At 36.6% G+C, this 18,188-nt stretch overlaps 1 protein-coding gene across 1 annotated transcript; it reads right to left on the bottom strand.

Annotated features, from left to right (window-relative positions):
• Window positions 1-8,753: 8,753 nt before the first annotated feature.
• On the bottom strand, window positions 8,754-16,993 carry RNF141 (ring finger protein 141). Its single transcript, XM_008941145.1, has 5 exons — window positions 16,792-16,993; window positions 15,343-15,451; window positions 14,158-14,339; window positions 10,901-11,008; window positions 8,754-9,081 (listed from the first exon to the last, which is right to left on the bottom strand). Exons 1-5 carry the CDS (start codon window positions 16,974-16,976, stop codon window positions 8,931-8,933), a joined length of 735 nt encoding a protein of 244 aa, XP_008939393.1. The 5' UTR covers window positions 16,977-16,993; the 3' UTR covers window positions 8,754-8,930.
• Window positions 16,994-18,188: the final 1,195 nt, after the last annotated feature.

The following is an 18,188-nucleotide window of genomic DNA, read 5'->3' as shown; positions in this document are numbered from 1 at the left end:
TAAGATGCTAATTAACACTGAATCATCTGATTTTGATGCTACCAAGACGTAACTGAACAGTACAGAGAAAAATAAGAGTACCTATGGAAGGTAAACAGTGTTTGCTGTTATCTTCTACTGCATTATTCTTGTGCAGTAAATTTCAGTTTCTACAAACATTAGGCTTTGTAAGATTGCTGTAAATATTAAATGCTAACTCAGACTCATGTAGTGTTTGTTTCCTAGAGTCTCAACTGTGCACTATATTGTAGCTTGAAAAACAGCAGAATATTCACAGCACATCTGTGATATGTACCTTAAGATTCTGCAGATGCTGACAGTACTTGTGCACCTGATTTTGTCCTGCTAGTCCCAGTAGCAGTTGTGGCATTTAGCACTCGCAAGTTTAACCCTTTATTCATTAGCAGTTTGTATAGGGTGCATAATTTTGAGGCTACCCTTTCATTCTGTAAAGTGTTCTGACACCATTTTTATCTTAATGTTTCAGTGGTAATACTGGAAAACAAGAAAAAACAAAATCTGGTAGTCTTGTTTAATGACTAATTACTTCCTCTTGTCATGTAGGACATCTGTAAGCAGATTAATGCTTTTATATCTAGTAAATAGAAAATGTGGTGTCAAAATCATTACTATTGTACACTGTAATAATGAGTCTAATTATATCATGAAAACTTTGCCTTGAGAGTTGAGAACACTTTTTTAATTGCTTTGTAATAGGAATATGTGGGTATGCCAGTTCAAATTACTTGGAAATTTATGCAGGTAATTTCGGTTGCATGTAAAGAAAACTTTTTTTACTTGAACAAAGGAAGTGTTCTTATTCATCAGTGGTAGAAACTCCAGACCTCGGTTCTGGTCCTACTTCTGACATCTTTTTACATTTGTGTTAGTATGTATTTTAGTCAATTAAGAGTTCAATGAGAAGACAGATGGTCTCTTTGTACAGAAGCTAGCCCACTTGAAATATGTCATTTCAAATCTTGCTATGTTCAACTTGTTATTTATGGTGGAGTGGCTATAAAATACAGCTACTGGAATATTTATCACTTTCAATCTTTTTTTCTATTTGATCATCCTTATTAAGACACAGTACTCATTCAGGGAGGGTTAAAGACGATAACATGAGAGCATCTGTGTATCACAGAAGTTGCATGTAGTTTCGCAGGAAAAAAGACTCGAGGCTAAGGGCAGCAGAGGATACTGATGCCTGTAAATCCAACATTGCACTCCGTAATTTGAAGGCCTAGTCCCTAAGCTAGGATCTTGAGTCTATGGTTAGAGGCCTGGGTACCTAATATAATACACAGGGAGGGTACGCATCTTAGAACAGTAATTAAGAATTAATGCATAAAAAGCAAACGATGAATACTAGCCAGTCAAGCCTCATTAGACCTGGAACCCTGCACATTTTACAACATCAAATGTCTTGTGCCACTTGTATTTCTTAGGCCAGGCCCTTCTGCAGCTTGGGCACTTACATCCTTCCTTTCAAGAGCTGATCCATCTCACTTTCTCTTGTAAATGCAGTCAGAAGTAGCAGTGATGACATCAGTACCAAAGAGCTCATTAAAGGCCTAAATATGTATTTACACTGAAGACATAGGCTGTTTCCTCAGGCTGTGGCAGTTTAAGCAATACCCAGATGTAAACCTTTTAACGTACCTGCTGTCCTGAATGGCGATGGCAGGGAAATGGCACCAAAGGAAGGGAAGAGGAATTCCCTATCGCCTCATAGAGCTGTGCAGCCCTGGAGGAGCCCTGTAAGAGAAAGTAAACCTAGAGACCCTCAGGAAGCAGCCTGGCAGCAAGGCTGCTACGAGGGAGACCGAGGCACAGACGTGGAGTTCTGGCCATCCAGTCACCATGACAGTTTGCCAGTGCCATAGGGCATGACTGCAGTGATTGCAGGCTGGTGGGAGATTTGATTTTAGCTCTTCAGTGACCTAGCCCAATGCCTGCAGTGTTCAGCTAGTGCCTGCTTTTGTATTCCTTGTGCAGCTAAAAGTCATGTGAGACCACGCTATGCTGCTCAACTGTATGAGAATAAGATTGTCTAGTTATTAGTCAACAGTGCATACTAACCCCACTACTAGATGTTTTAGAAGCTCATATAATGCACTATCAGGATTGGCAAGTGTAATTTTCTTAGGGTGACGTCTGAACAGTCATTCAAGCACTTTAGCTGCATAAAATGAAATATCTTGTTTTCATTCACACCCCTCATTAAGCTAGTTACCAACAAAACATTTACCTGAGAAAACTATCTGCATCCAGACTATATAAGCAACATGCTTGGTTTGAAGAATTTAAATGGTAAGTATTTTCACCCGATAAACACAGCTTTGTGTTGTTTCACCTGAAGATTGCTATTAGTGCTGCTTCTGTTGTCACTTAGATTTCTTAGTTTCCTTGGTATACCAAATTTGTGTATGTTTAATACCTTTTCAGCTTTACTTAAACACATCAGCTTCTAATATGTCTGTAGTTCTTATTAAAGAAAAAAAAATGGATTTGAATATTCAGTTAATGGATAGTCATCAAAATTTTGACAGTAATAACAATAACACAAGCGGCTATGACCACAAGTTCTGTTTCCTGTGCTTCCTTGTGTGCTGCTGTTAAGGAAAAATTGAGCCAATAGTGTTGAATTTAGGGAAACAAATCAACATCCTTTCAAGCTTCCACTGCTACATCTCTTTTGATCATCCTTTAATTAGGCAAAAGTTACTGATTCTCAAGCTTGGTTTTTAAACTTCAGCTTCTTTTTGGTTTTAAACTTGCATGTTTGTGCTAATGTATGGCTGTTCAAAATAACCTTGCAGTTTTAGGGTATGTATGTAATGAAGGGCAGATCCAGTGTTGAAGTGTTACTGACACCTGAATTACCGTTGTATGTATTTATTCAAATGCAAGACAGGGCAGTTGCTGATCCACCCCCTCTGTGACAGTGTGGAGATCAAACCTGGTTACACCACAGCTCGTTTTACTGAGACAGGAAGGGACTAGAACATTGTCGTAGATTGTGATTGGAGTGTGTGTTGCTTCAGAATGGGAGAACATTTAATTTTCTTACCATTTCACTGGTATTAAGGTTCAAGCATTATTCAAGACACACTTAAATCAGTTAACTATTGTAGGTGAAAGTATAAAGTGCTCTGAACTAATTATGGTTATTTGATGTTTACAAAATACCTATCTGAGCAATTTCTAGTGATTCTCTTCCATTCTCTTGTGTTACTTCAACAAAATTGAGGTATTTGCTCTGCCATTGCATAATACAGTTTCTTTCTCATTGTGAGCTACATTATCTTCTCATATCATTGTTCTTGTGGCTAAACCTTTCTGTTCTTAAGAATCTAAGTCGGAAAAAGGGGGAGGGGAATAGATCTGTAAAAATTGATTTTTCTTCCTGTTCCTGGGTTAAATGATGTTTATCTTTTGCCTCTTGTGGAACTATTAGACATTATACCAATAAATAAATTATGAAAGAGCATGGGTTAGGGTTTTTGTGTCTGCATACATCTCAATAAAATTGTAGCTGCTCAAAATCTCCACATTTAATTAAAACTGAAATCCTGTGCAATTAAACTGTTAGCAGTACAGAAAACTAAACCAGAATTAAGTACTACCACAGCATGAGAACTGAAGAAAAAAAAACCACAGAGGAGAGAGAGAAGATAATAAGCAATATTTAGGGAAAGGAGCTAAAAGTTTAGTTGACTTCAAGCAATTCAGTGTTAATGAAAACCAGCTGTTCTGACTTGGGCCAACAGAAGTCCTTGCATTAAGTCTTGAAGTGAAACTGTGTTGCAGGGCTGCCCCCACTGTCTCTCTCCTTATCCAAACTGGGTATCAGGGTAGTAGCTTGCAACACCTCTTCCTGATCCTGGAATCTCATCCTGATACTAATCTGTGAGTAAAAGCACCTAAATTTGGGAGCAGGAAAGCAGTTCCAACAGTCCCAGCTAGAACAATTTAAGCACCACACAGAACAACTTTATCTGACAAAAAAGAACACCACTAAGAAGCCAATAAGTGACAAACTGATATAAGTAGTTAATATCAGCATTGATGATCTGCTACAGTCAAGATGACTTCTGAGGGAAAATAGTTTAACACAAATTACTGTCTTCAGTAGGAAATGTAATGCAGATTTTTAGATGAAGATCAATGTCTCTTTCTGTACACAACCCCCTTTTTTCCTGCATTCAGGCAGCACTCATGAAGACCAAGAGCACAGATTCATCTGTAACCAAAGAATGTGTATTTCTCCCCCATACCTCTGAAAGCACTAAATTTCACTGTTAAGCAGTATAGAGAACAGTATATGTAATACTAAGACACCTACACTGCTCATTCATTAGTCATTAACCATGACTAATGGGTACTGTCTCACACAAAAACATTTTGGGAAGTCTACAGAAGTGGGTTGGAACCACATCAGCATGGATGCTGTATCAAAACGCCATCTTGTCCACATGCAACCAAATTCCAGAAGGGCAACTTTCTGACTTATTTAAGCTTAATTCATAAAAACACCTTGTATTTTTAAATGGCACTTTGAACCAAAGACTGCTCATTTAATTACCTGTTTGGATAGTATTCTTCATTCCACTAGAAACATACTGGGCACTAAGTTCCAATCCAAGTTTACAAAACTGGTATTTTTTTTAAAGTCAGGCTTACAAAACCCATATTCAATGTTTACTATTTTAACCTCAATAGTTAGGTTAGTGAGATAAGCAATAGGTAAGCAGTCATCTGCTAATTAACATCATGACAGCTCAGACACAAAAGTAGAATTGTAGAATAATAGTAGAATAGTGTTGTCAGATTCCTCACAGACATTATATTCATTGGTACATGGCTAGTTCACAGCAAAACACCTTACATGGCGATTGTACACTGTGGTTACTGGAAAAGAACACTGTCCCAGTCATGTTAATTTCAGCTGCAGGTAGCAACCAAAAAAGAATGCTCAGTCAGAGTATGTAGTAGAATTATAAATTCTAGGCCTCAGAACCAAACATCTGAAGAAATTACAATTAAAAAATTAGAGTTTTGAAATCCCGAATTTTTAAGACACGTAAGAATGCAGAATTCCATTCACCCACTTAAAACAAGTGAGAATAAAACCTTATGGTAAGTGATCTTCAAGAAGTTATAACAACAACAAAAAAACCAAACAAAAATAATGTAGTGTTAGTTACTGTATAATACTTGGTGGATAAAATATTTTAAAAATATGCATATACAATGTCAAGAATTAAGGCCAGACAGGTTAACATACAGCTCCCACTTATTCAAGCACCTAGGATGTTCCTTCTAAAAATAATGCATTTGGCACACACAGCTACACAGGGGTGGAATTTAACAGTTCAGTTCAAACCTATAGCACAGAGATCTCACTGGTTGCCTTGTGTTTCCAGTACTGGAATAACTATGGACTAGAAAACATTTTTTATACAGAATTCTCTTTTCCTCTTTAAAGGAAATATAAGCAAGTTAAATATGCCATTTACCATTAAAAGAAGAAACATGCACGTTACATTAATACGGTGTCTAAGCTTGAAACCTAGTAAATACAAACATTTGTTGATTCAAGTACACCTGCCTCCTGGTGTGTCTGTCAACTGGTAAGTTTTCCAATTTTCATTTCCTGATCTGTTAATGAATTCCTGTCCCACTTCTCACTTGGCTTTGAAAGATCCAAACATAAACCAAGTAACTAGACAGAGGAAACAATTACATTAACTATATACTTCAATTCTTCAAAAAAATCAGGAAAAATCTGAGGAGAAAGAACACTCCAAACCTTAGCCTTCTTAAGCTCCAAAATACTATCAGAAACACAATGGAATATCTTTGGGGGAAAAAGTAAACCACACAAAGAAGTAAAAACAAAACCAACCAAAACCCCCCCCCCAACTTTTCCCCAAAGAAACTTGCTCCTCAATACTGTCCTTTTAAGAAGTAAAGTTGTTTTAATTGTTCCCATCACTGCAGAATGTTCGAATTAATTCATTTTGACAAAAGAATCAGTGAATCTTTGTCTTTTTTGCAGAGCCGTGTTTAAGCTACCGTGTTAATGTTACACTTCAAAGTTTAAGAGACATCCGACTTACAGTGGCATCCTCTGAATGACACCACCTGTACAAGGGAATTGTATTTAGATTAAAATTCACTTTTCAAGATTTTATGGTATTGAAGCCAAAGGACTCCTTAAACTTAAAAGAACTTTGACATTTCTTCCAAAGTAACTTTATTACACAATTAATACACAAAGTTTAATATACTGGAATATCCTTAGCTATTAATAAGAATCTACAATGTTTAAATTACAATTTCACATTAAACCTGTAATAAATCTTCACTTAACACAAGAAAGTTTAGTGTGTTCTAATGCCCCCCACCAACACCTATCCGCAGTAATTCGCATTCTCAAGGTCTAGCTTCTGGAACCCACTACCACATCCCTGCCAATGCCATTCCTTTTCCTTTTGCAAAATTGTTTGCTACATGTAGCACTTCAGACTAGGCAGTACCAAACAGTACCAAATTACTAGTTTTTCAGTGATAACGTACTTATTATCCCATATAACATACAGTACATATATTTTACAAGGCACACATTACAGTACCTACATCATAGCAGTAAGAATTACAGCAACTTAATTTAAAAAAAGCTGTACAGAGTACAAAGTTTACTTTTTCACTTTTTAAATAAATTTTGCATTAGTTTATATTGTAATTGCAAGTGCCATTATGCTGCAATTAACAACCTGTTTACATCATTATAAAATTACATTTTAAGAAGTTCATGTTAGTTCCCAGCAGAAAGTCAACATAAAATCTCAGTTCAGAAGTATAATTCTTGAAATACCTGAAAAATAAACTTAGCTTGAAGCTTTAATTTAGGTGCTTTTTCTGTTCCAGTGATATAAAAAGTCTAAAAAATTCAAAGGTTATTTTAAAGTTCTGAACAGGGACTAATGCAAGCTCAAAAAATGAAGTAAAACCAACTTGGTGTGTTATTACTTGGTGTGTTATTAGGAGTATTGCAAATAACTTAGTGGAAAATCCCTGACCATTAACAATTTTCAACTCAAGTAATAACTGCCTTTTTGCAACCACAGAGTCCATACATTTGCTGAAGACTACTTCACTGATATCAAAGGATTAGCAAAGGGAAAAAATTAGTTCTAACCTATATACATTTGTTAAGTGGATTTTTCAATAAATACAGATTTACACAGTAAGCCACACTGGCTTTTAGATGATACACACAGGAAGAGTACGTTGCTTATCTGTCTTAATGTCTATGATAAATCTGATAATTGTGCCGTAAGCCAAGCTCAAACGGGTGTCATATGCTATGCATGTTCCTTAACAAATACAAGTATAACAGACATTCCCAAGATCTGGTCCCAAATGTAATTATTTTGTAGCCAATTAAGATAAATAACCCAAATGTGCATATCTACATATGCACACACCTTTTAGTTCAGAACCTCTGTGATAAAAGGCCTTAGCCTTAGGGCATCATTGAATTTTAATAAATATGGTACACTAAAAATGCAGTCTTAGAGTAAGTAAGATTTATGCTGATATTCCCTCAAATGTTACACTTGAGTATTTCTCTCTCAGTAGCCTCAATTGTATAGTAGTATTTGCTAATATATATTTTTAAAAATTAAATCATCAATTAATACTCTACAATAGCAGTTGGCTTCTGTAACACTATTTAGGCAAGAGGCTTAAGATGCGTTTCATGAATACTAATAATTTATTTTAGACTGTCTAAACTCAACTCTAAAGATTTTACTCTCCTAGATATAGAAATCCACTGTTGCACTCCAATTGTGATACCCCTTTTCCTAGGCTGTTACATGCATATGTCACTGCAAGCAACATAAATTAAGTAGAAGATTCTCTCTGCTACATGAAAGCATATTGCACTTGTAGATATAAAGCACAGCACCCTTACTTAGATTATCACCTTATAACTCTTAGAGTACCTTACAACATCGATTTCATAATTTCAAAAACTCAAGAGAAGCAGATAAAACCACAGCATAAGACTAAACTACACCTTAACTGCTAATTCAAAGTCATTCTCTTCAGATATGCCTAATGTTTAAAAAAAAATTTTGGCTGTTCTTAATCAAAAAAACTATAAAGAAACCAATTTACTTTTTTTAGGATTTTGTATGAAACTTTTTAACACTTCCAAGCTATTAAGACAATGCTAAATATCGTATTTTTAAAAATATTCTAAGAGAGAATCTTGTTTAAAGAACACAGGGAAGTGTCCAAGTACATTTACAGAGCTGCCTACACTCTCCAAAAGAGATCTCAAATGATTAAGACTAAAACTCATAACAGAGCAGACTGAAATCAGTGCCTACATGTAAAGACTAAAAGCAGCAATAACTGGCTACTGAAGAGCAGGCAGTGGCACATCTTCAAATTTCAGCAGTAAAATTTGAGATTAATACTCACTGGTGCTAACTCATCATCTTTATTCATGTTAGTCATGAAACCACAAGGGAGTGCTTTTAAGGGTAAGAACCATGAGGTCAAGCCATCACATGGTTCATCTTCTGTAGCAGTACTGCAACATTTGAACAGCAGTTAGCAGTTGTAGTTGTGCTGTCATAAATTGATTCTGGTAGTCAAACCGTTAATATCAAAAGTTGTTAAAATAAACTTTGTTAATGATCAAAGAGTTTAATAAAAGTCCAAATTAATAATTAAGACTGCACACACATACATTGGCTCATACACCCCTGTGTTTTAAAAGAGCAGCACAGATTCACAGCAGCCAAGAAGTAAAAGACAGACTGTGGAAGAATGACGAGAGGTAAAACAGACGTTCATGAAATTGAAAGCTTCAAGTACTTCTGCTATCATCAGCTTGTTGGCCAGTGTCAGGGTCTGTGAGGCTGGCCCACCTCATCTACCATGTTAAATATGTAAGTAGCAATATCATCTTCTGTAGGTGCGTCTGAGACCACCCAAGAATCACTTGCCCCAGTCACTTGCCGACGGCAGACAGGACAGCTTCTGTGACGATCACTCCTGTTAGGAAGTCAAAGAAATGTGTATTTTTCACTGATGGTCTCTTCCTGGACAAAAAAAAAAAAAAAAGCCAGAAGAGCCCCCAGACAAAACAACAACAACAACAACACAACAAACAAAAACAAAAACCCAGCCAACTCAGTGAGAACTTCAAGAATGATCAGGTCAACTGGATCAGACCACTTGTATATTTTTTTGTTTGTATAAAACTTCTTCTCTGTGAGGAAGACTGGTCAACAATTCTGCATGTAGCTCCATTCTTTGAGTGATAAATTTGGAGTGATGTGCCTCATCATCAAATTTGCTCAGATTAAATGGAATGCATCTGTCTACCAGTCCATAAAGTTTAAATGGAAATCCATGGTCTAAATGAATTCTTCATAGCTTTAGATACTCAGCTGAGGTACTTATGGAACCAGTCCCCTTAAGCTTCCTATATAAAAGGAAACCTTTTCCTGACTCATTCAGCCCAGTGAAGTTTAGAATTGGTCCCTCAGGATAACTCATCCCCCTTCACCAAGTAAGTTGGGTCCCAAACAGTTATGCTTCTGAGCTGAGAGCTTCTGTTATCTGCCTTGGTTAAAAAGAGATGAATCTTTAAAACTGAATACCAAAAAAAGAACTGTGTAACTGGAGAATTCAGCTGACTTATTAGCCAAAGTAGAATATAATTTACTCTCCACTGTAGTCATGGGTGAAAAACCTGAAGAATTATGGGCTGGGTTCATCTCACCTAATTGCAGATGTTTACATTTGAGTTTGATGTTTTGGTTCCCTTTGTTGTCAATAGAGAGAACTAAGCCCTGTGTTACCAACAGATGTTAATATATTTCCCCAGAAAAGGAAGCTGCACTCCGAGATCCAGCAATTTTTACTGTTTTTTTTTTTTCTTGTGGGGGCATGGTGTTGCAAGAGGAACTTCCTTGATAAGCCTTTGAAAAAGCCACAAAACAAACTGTCATGCACAGATGACGTGACTTAAACGTAAAATAACTTGCATTAACTAGTCAAAAAGAGCCTTTAACTGAGAATATCCATATCACCTAATGCTAGACTGCCACACCACCTGTCTAAGCCTTGTAGGTCTTCTGAATGGCCAAAGAGCTACACTCCTCCACAAAGCAATTTTTCAGTTTTCCTGTAACTTCTGTAACAGGCAGATGCAAAATATGAAAAGCTGTTCAGTTTACTGTGAAGTTGAACATACATTGTGAGATACATGTTATACATAAATTTGAAGGTGTTGCTATTAAGGTAAAATATTTTCCTGGAAAAGTCTGATATATTTAAATTAGTAAAATGTATGCTATTTATTTCAAGTGAAATGATGACACACAGAAAAAAATCCCTCAGTCAGTTATTTCCTGAACAAGTGGTAAGACAAATCAACTTACTTTTGTATTTGCACAATCTTACAAACTATTGCTATTTTTCTTGAAAAAAAAGCTTTTAATGAGATTTTGTGAAGTGTAAAATGCTACTATCAACATATACCCTTTCTTGTCTAGTTTTCAAGCGATACAATAATTTAATTTTACAAGAATAAAGATGCAGGAAATTGGAAAACAAATGCTGAAAAGAACTTTTGACATCTCTTTTTCCAAAATTGAATTCTTCAGGATATGTTTATAAATCCTGAAATCCTTCTTTCCTTCTGCTGCAGTTTGAGTTTACTCAAGCTTGCTATGTATACATACATTAGCTTGCAAGCATCTTCAGACATTATATTATATGGGAACAATGGAATCTGGCAGACCAAACTGAAACTTGTCAGATAGCCAGCACATACTATAAAATAATATCCTTTAATATGTATTACCATTTATCAATGCATTTCTGGCAGAAGCTGTGAGCACACGGCAAGATTAAATCAACACGCCCATCCATGCAGATGCAACACTCCTCTTCATCTGTCAACTGTTTAACCCTGCAGAAAAGAAGACAGTATTTTTTCCCAGATAACTAAAAAGGTTGATATTTATGCCCTAGTAACTACACAAGTTACTCCATTTATCATAATAATTAGGGATGGACAGAAAGGAACACTTGTACTTGATCTGGAAGGAACACAATTTTGTGAATAGACTAATAGCACCACCCCAGCCCATGTCAGCAGACATAACCTCAACCGACCAACAAAGAGCAGTAAATGAACTAAACTACATGAGAACAGACATTTTTTTTGGTGTGTCATGTGGTGCTTTTGGTGTTGTGCAGGGTTACGCAAATACTTCTTCATATCAACACGGAAGTGTGAGAAGTTGTAACTGTTAAATACCTCATGACTGGACAGAAGAACAGAAACACTGTTTACTCTAAAGGCAGGAAAGGAATCTGCCTCCCTTTCACAGTGTGTCAGGCTGAACTATTCCATAACAATCTCCGTCAAATTTGTGTGTATTGGCTTATATGCTAGATAAAAACTTACATGTCTAGGAGGGTTACTCCTAGAAGGCATGTTTACTAGTTTCACATGCTACCAAAATGCCAAGAGCTAAACTGCTCATTATGTTGAAAAGGCTGGTTTTAGCTTGTAATACATTCCTTGTGATTGTTCCTTCAAATAAGGATTCTCTCAAGTTCACTGTTACTACAGCTTTTCCAGTGAAGCTTCTAGGTTTTCTTGTTGGCGAGGGGAGTGGAAGGGAGTTTAAGTTAGATCATGCCCCAAGACAGACATTTTAGCTGTCTTCACTTTTTTCCCCAAATAATAGGTATCTCTATCTAAAGTTCCTAACAGTAGTATCTCCTGATATTTGCATTATCAGGACTTCTGGGTGAAAATGTTCAGACAATCCTCAGCTTTCACTGCCCTAACTAGACAGGTTAAAGTTCCCTGATTTTGTAGTCATGGCTCACTTCAAAGACAGCCAAGCAAGTTTTCTGAAATTTGCAGGTTCTCCAAAAATCCTGATTTGGGAAACCCTTCTGTGACTTGGAGCACAGAAGCAGCATTCTAGAAAGAATGGCATTTCAGGAGAGACAGTCCACCTTAATGACTATTACCAGACCATTTTTGCTTCATTATCTTGGGAGCCTGTCAAACACAGAGTCATTTTTCAGTTGTACAGTTTAGACAGCTAATGGACAGCAATTAACACACTTTCTTAAAAAAAATCTTCACTAAGTCCTTGTCGTTTCCTTTTAAATTTGCTTTTCGAGAAATTACTTCAGAATGTTAGATTATTTTTTTTTTTTTAAGAATTACAGTGATTCACATACAGTGAGGACAAGTTTCCAAAAAAAATATCTTTTGTCACCAGGTTCTCTGCACTTGCTCCCTTTCCTTTCCTTCCCCCATGCAACTCTTGAGTACTAACCTTTGATAACACTTCAGTTCTTGAGATTTGCTGGTGTATATACAAGCAATTATACTTAAAATAGATGTCCTATTTACAAAGTCTCTGACACCTAAGATTTAGCCATAGGACTAAGTTTCTGAAGAAACGGTATAAAATACAAGAATGACAAACTAGGGAAATGCTTGTCTCTTCATTATCAGAAAGCATAAACCACTTATGGACATTTTGGAATGCTCCAAATAGGAAGTGGATGTTGTAGAGAAAAGGGGTATTATTCCAATGGAAGAAGTTAAGAAGAATGAAACAGATAATATTTGCTGGTTTTGGACAGTGACACCTAGCTCTTGCAGAGATGAAAGATGTCTAAAGGTGAGAAGAACTGAGGCAAACTGGAGGGTATCATGGGATAACAAACAGCTCTCCTTTGTGTAAAATACCTGAGGGAAAATACAGACTAAGCACCCTCACAGCTTCAAAAACCTGGATAAGAGATAAGCTCACTTTATCCCAGCGTATTACCACAGAGAAGTATACTCTTTGGTTGTTATTTTTCACTAATACTACCTCAAGCCATGAAGTTTACAAACACAAAGGATGCTCATCTCCCCATCTCCCAGTCCGAGCATTGAAAAGAAACTCACCTAAGACACCTGGTATCTTCTCATTTGCTTTAGCAATACATGAAGTTGTTCTGTGTATGCATCTGGGGTTGGTTTGTTTGAAGCAAAAAGGCATTTGCAGATATAAGTGTGTTCTGGTATAGCCATGTGTCTTTGAGAAAAAGCATGAAAATACACGTTCCCAAACATCTACAATTTGCCTCCTAATGCTATCATTTTAGTAACTCAGGAGAGCAAATAATTGAGGATTACTTGTTCTCAAACAAGAGAAACAGGAAATTAGAGAAATACATTCTGCAATCCAATTACTCAGAAAAACCAGTGAGCTATAGACAACCTCTTTTTCCTTCTAACAGCTGGAGTGTGACATTCTAAAGACTGCTCAGTACCTTGTGTAAATGCCTGGCTACCAGCTCTTCAGTGGTTGATCCAGGGAACTATACCATTAACTACTTTCTCTTGTAAAACCTATCTCCACCTCACTTGAAACTGAGTCTCAACTCTGTCAGATAGTTAAAAGTAAGAAATTACTGGTAGCAACATTTCCACAGAGGGAAAGGGTAACAAGCTTCTTGCTGTTAAATTCAGTATGAACAGAGTTTTTGCAGGTGTTGACCTGTCATTTGCTTTTCCTCTAGTTAACAAAGCAGGATGTCAACATGTGTGAGACAATTCACATTTTTCCAGTCTTACAATTTAAATTATTACTACAATTGATGAATTTCTAGTGGCAACAGATGGGAACTATCACATGCCAAAATGTAAAACAGGAAGAGAAAGCTTAAGCGGAACAATAACAAAATCTGTTTAAACAAACACTGTCAAACCCCCTGGATTTGTAGCTGCAGCTGATTCCATTTCCCCCCGTTTCCTTATTCACGAGATTCAACATATACCATGTTTATGTTAGAAGGGTTCACTAAAATGATTGTTCTGAAGTGGAAGTATGGTAACACCAACAGAATTTCACCCAAGTACACTACAGCTCTATTGGTACAAGAAAAGCTGTTATTTTCATGCTTGTGACAATACAAATTCTCCATGTGCCAAGAGCATGCATTTCCGATCATGAGTTTTTTTATCTCATGTTTTACACAAAACAGGCAAAATTTTATGTTATAACGATGGTCAGAAGCTAGAGTATATCAAAATACCTTCCCATCCAGAAGCTGGCCTGGCAAGATGGCACAGACATCAAACTCTCAGCAGCTTCTTCAGAAGTACCACTCTGTGCAAGAACTCCTGCCGCTTGGCTTGTGATGTCTTTATAAAGTTGAATGAACTGATACAAGTTCAAGATTCGGGAAGCCTCCACAATGCCAGTTGTTTTATTTATCTTAAGATATAAGAATTGTTTACAGTTACATATCAGATTGTTACTTGACATTGCTCAAAATTCTTCTAATGCAGTGCAATTCTCATGGCAGTAGCTACTGTCCCAAGTGCCCATCACTATGTTAGCAAATGGCAGTTTGCTTCAATAAGGGACCTGCAAACACAATTGTTTCATCATGAGGAATATCACAGTTAGGACTGCATTTTTAGGGTGAGACAGTTATCACTACTCAAATGGATTAAGCTGTGAGTAAGGACCTAATGCAAAAAAAACCAAAACAGGCTAAACTTAGAACAAAGAATAGAAAAAACATTTAATATTTGAACTTAAAATGGCCTACAACGATGGCTACCTTAATGAAAACTAAGGGCAAACTTAGAGAAAATTATGAATGGAGAGAAAATTACAAACTGTTACTTTTAAAAAAAAATTTGAGACTTGGCTTGGTTGAAACTGTACATTAAGATTGCTCAGTGGATTCAGGACCATTTAAGGATGTTACTTGATAGAATACAGAGAGGGAAAACCTCATTAGAAAGAGCAAACATAGGAAGTTTAGTAACAGTCTTCAAACGAAGTTAAAACATTTAACTTTTCGATTGATTTTCTAAGGAATCAGAATATATAGTTACACTAGCTCAAAGGCTAGTGCTTGGAATTACTAACTTATACCAATGTCAAATTCTATAGTTCCCCATTTGTTGTACTCTGATTACCATGACTTGACCTCACAAATCATCTGAATTTGTAATGAATGGGCTTTAAAGCTCCAAGATATCTGTCCCTTAAACTTAGTTATGAAAATATTTTTGTTAACTTGCTTTTTGTGGAAACTTAGAATTTAGACTTCCTTTCTCTCAAGTAGTATCCTTGAATATGTCATTTATATCAAAATACAGACTCAAAATATATGTAGCACGTGCTGGATTTTTTCCAGCAAGTGACAGTCCTCAAATAGCTGTACACAAAAACCCCATCAAATTATATTTTTCAGTAGTCTTACTTTAGTACATATTATCCGAACGACCACCTTCCAGAAAGCAGAAGAATCAGAACCAGGCTGCACTTCAAACAACAGATGTTTGTCTTGTCCAGAAGCCAATTTTGCAGTACTGAAATAAAGAAATATCAATTTTACGTCACATGCTAGACATGCACAGATCAGCCACCTCAGCCACTGCAGTATTATTTTTTGTTCACCTATGTCCTCTTTATCCTTAAAGAGATTTTATCAATACCACCCAAGGACATTAAAGCTCTCTTAGCATGTCATTAAATATAAAATACACACTCCACTGCACTTTAAACTGCACAGTAAATTTCATAATATTATGTGCAAGTCTCTCAATCCAGCATCAGCAAGTGTCCTTTACTGACACTTTAAGTTATATACACGTTCACTGTTTCCAGCAGTAATCATACAATCTTGTAGTTCAATCTAAAAATGTTACTTCCTTATCATGTATGTAAAAAAAGCAAGCAAGAACCAAAACATGCAGATGAAGTGAGTTTTTGTTAGTATATATTAATAATGAAGCAGTTGGGTGAAAGCTTCAGGTGATCTTGAGATTTTTGGTTTGGTTTTTGTTTTGGTTGTTGGGTTTGGTGTGGTTTTTAACCTAACACAGACACAAAGGTCTATTCCATAAGAATCAGAACGTGCTGTTATATTCAGGCTAAAGTAAACACTGAAGAAATTAAAAAAACACTCAAACAACAATATTTTGGAGTTAATTATACTAAGACATGCTTAGATTCTCAGACAGAATATAGTGTTCTTCAAAATCTATTTATGCATCTGTCCAGGGGACAGCTATCTGTCCCTAAAGGTCATTCATAAAAGTATGATACTCTACAAGACAATTTCTAAACCGAATATAAATTTACATTAAACATCAAATGCTACCAAAAGCCACACACTACAAAGCCCCTTTTCACAATGTATGTTTTCTCTTCATTTTATAATTTATATTTCATTATAAATTTCATTTATAATATAAATATTGGGTAAAAATTACAAGTCTGCTTTTTTATTCAGTTCTTTTTACCATCAATATATCAGCTGAACAAAAGGCAGACTATGAAAAAATCTTACTTATCTAGCCTTTTGTTTGGGATTATCTTGGTCACTGGTTTCAGACAGTAAGGCACCTCTCATCTTTAATGAGGACCAGCATTGCACACCCACAGAGGTGGAGAGGTGGTCACAAACATTCTGTCTCAGGTACTTCCTTCCTAGTATAGCTGTATTGTCTTTATGGGGCTTGTATTGCTGCTTCCTATCAAAACTGACGAGCAGAGAGGAAGCAGCACTGCATCTTTATGGAAATTTTAAGAACTGAAGGAAACATCTCAAAACCACATGGCCAGTTCTGGCTTAGCCAGCACAGGAAAATATATTGTAAGGTCTCTGTAAAACATGAAAAAAAGAAGGAAACAAAGTAAGGCTTACACATCATTAAGTTCAGCTACTCTTCCCAGAAACTCTTCATATGTTAGGAAACCACTTTCTTGAACCAAACAGGCAAGTTTTGCTACTTTTTCTGGCAACTTGTTAATTACAGTTTGTGTCTGGTTTGAAATTTGTTGACCCATGGTGAAGTTCTTCACCTCAGTTCCGTAGAAAGAAGTTCTCATTCACTTGTAGAGTCTCTCCTAAAAATAGTTTATAAAGTTACTTTGGTATTTTTTATGAATGGCTATTCCCTCATTTTCTTTTGGTGTAAAAGTTTAGCTATCCACTAGCCAGTCTAATCATTCTACAGTAAAACATCTTTAACAGTCAAATCAGACACAAAACAGAACACTTAGAAGAGACTGGAATGTGGCATTAACAACTTATGAAAAATGTATTATTCTACTTACAGTGAGTGACCTTTATATTAAATAATTTTTCACACATATCCTGTGTAAGGATCTATTCTATGCCTTCTGATTCTGAGTCTTTATCCACCTCCTCCCCTTGATCCCTCCCATGTGATATTGCCCAAAAATTTATCTTTGCCGTCTTGAAGCATTACAGACATACACATTAATTATGTCTGTACAGAGTTCATCACTTGTAATGTAAAACAGTAGTTTCACACTCTTTTAAGGCTTTTACAAATAGAGGTCTACGATAGCAAGCTAGATGGAGAACATCATTAACCTGAAGTTAAATACAGAATAATCTGACATTAGCTGCATTACAAACACCTTACAAGAGACATCACAGAAGAAAAGAGCTTCATTCTGCATGGATGTATAGCTGCATTTACGCATAAACCAGCCCAGGAACACGGTCTATGGGTCTCAAGATCTTGCCACCATGTAAGAAAAACACAGCCCATATACAGTGAGCTCACACCAGAGCATTCTACAAACTATTCCAGCATTTCACAGAAGAGAAAAAAACCATCCAATTTAATATTTGGATTGTAACTAATTTCACTGCTCAAATGTGTTCCTATTCAAGTCACTTTTTTCCTTCCAAATTACCCTCCAATCTTCTCCTCTTCCACTACCTAGACGCTGTGTTTGGTGAGCACAGGCCCACAAGATACGCTTGAAGCTCACCCTCTCAACGGCACAACCTTCCACCCCTCAGGTACAGCCCAGCCCGCGTCTCCGTTTTTATGTGCTCCCTCCAGACGAAACGCCGCCTTCCTGAGGAAGCGAATCGCGGTATGTGAGTCCACTGCACTGATAACGTGAGACTGTGCCACAGAAGAATCTGAACAAAATCACTCCTGCAAAGACACCTGCAGAAGCGTTTCCTTTCCGTATCCCTCAGGATCACAAACACAGAACTGCAGACGCGAACGAGGCGCACGAACACTCGTTTTTGGGAGCCAGCCGGCCAGGGGCGCC

Source organism: Merops nubicus, unplaced genomic scaffold (genome assembly GCF_000691845.1).
Source record: "Merops nubicus isolate BGI_N331 unplaced genomic scaffold, ASM69184v1 scaffold49095, whole genome shotgun sequence".
NCBI lineage: Eukaryota > Metazoa > Chordata > Aves > Coraciiformes > Meropidae > Merops > Merops nubicus.
Note: the sequence above shows the minus strand (reverse complement) of the source record. Positions and strands in the feature narration are given on the sequence as shown.

Bases quoted from the DNA above. Each gene is read 5' to 3' on its own strand.
- RNF141 (XM_008941145.1), bottom strand. From the start codon at position 16,976: ATGAGAACTTCTTTCTACGGAACTGAGGTGAAGAACTTCACCATGGGT. The intron at 15,452-16,791 runs GTAAGCCTTACT...TCTTTATTTCAG, and splicing joins GTAGCTGAACTTAATGATGT to TACTGCAAAATTGGCTTCTG. The intron at 9,082-10,900 runs GTAATACATATT...ACTTCCTAACAG, and splicing joins CAGAAATGCATTGATAAATG to GAGTGATCGTCACAGAAGCT.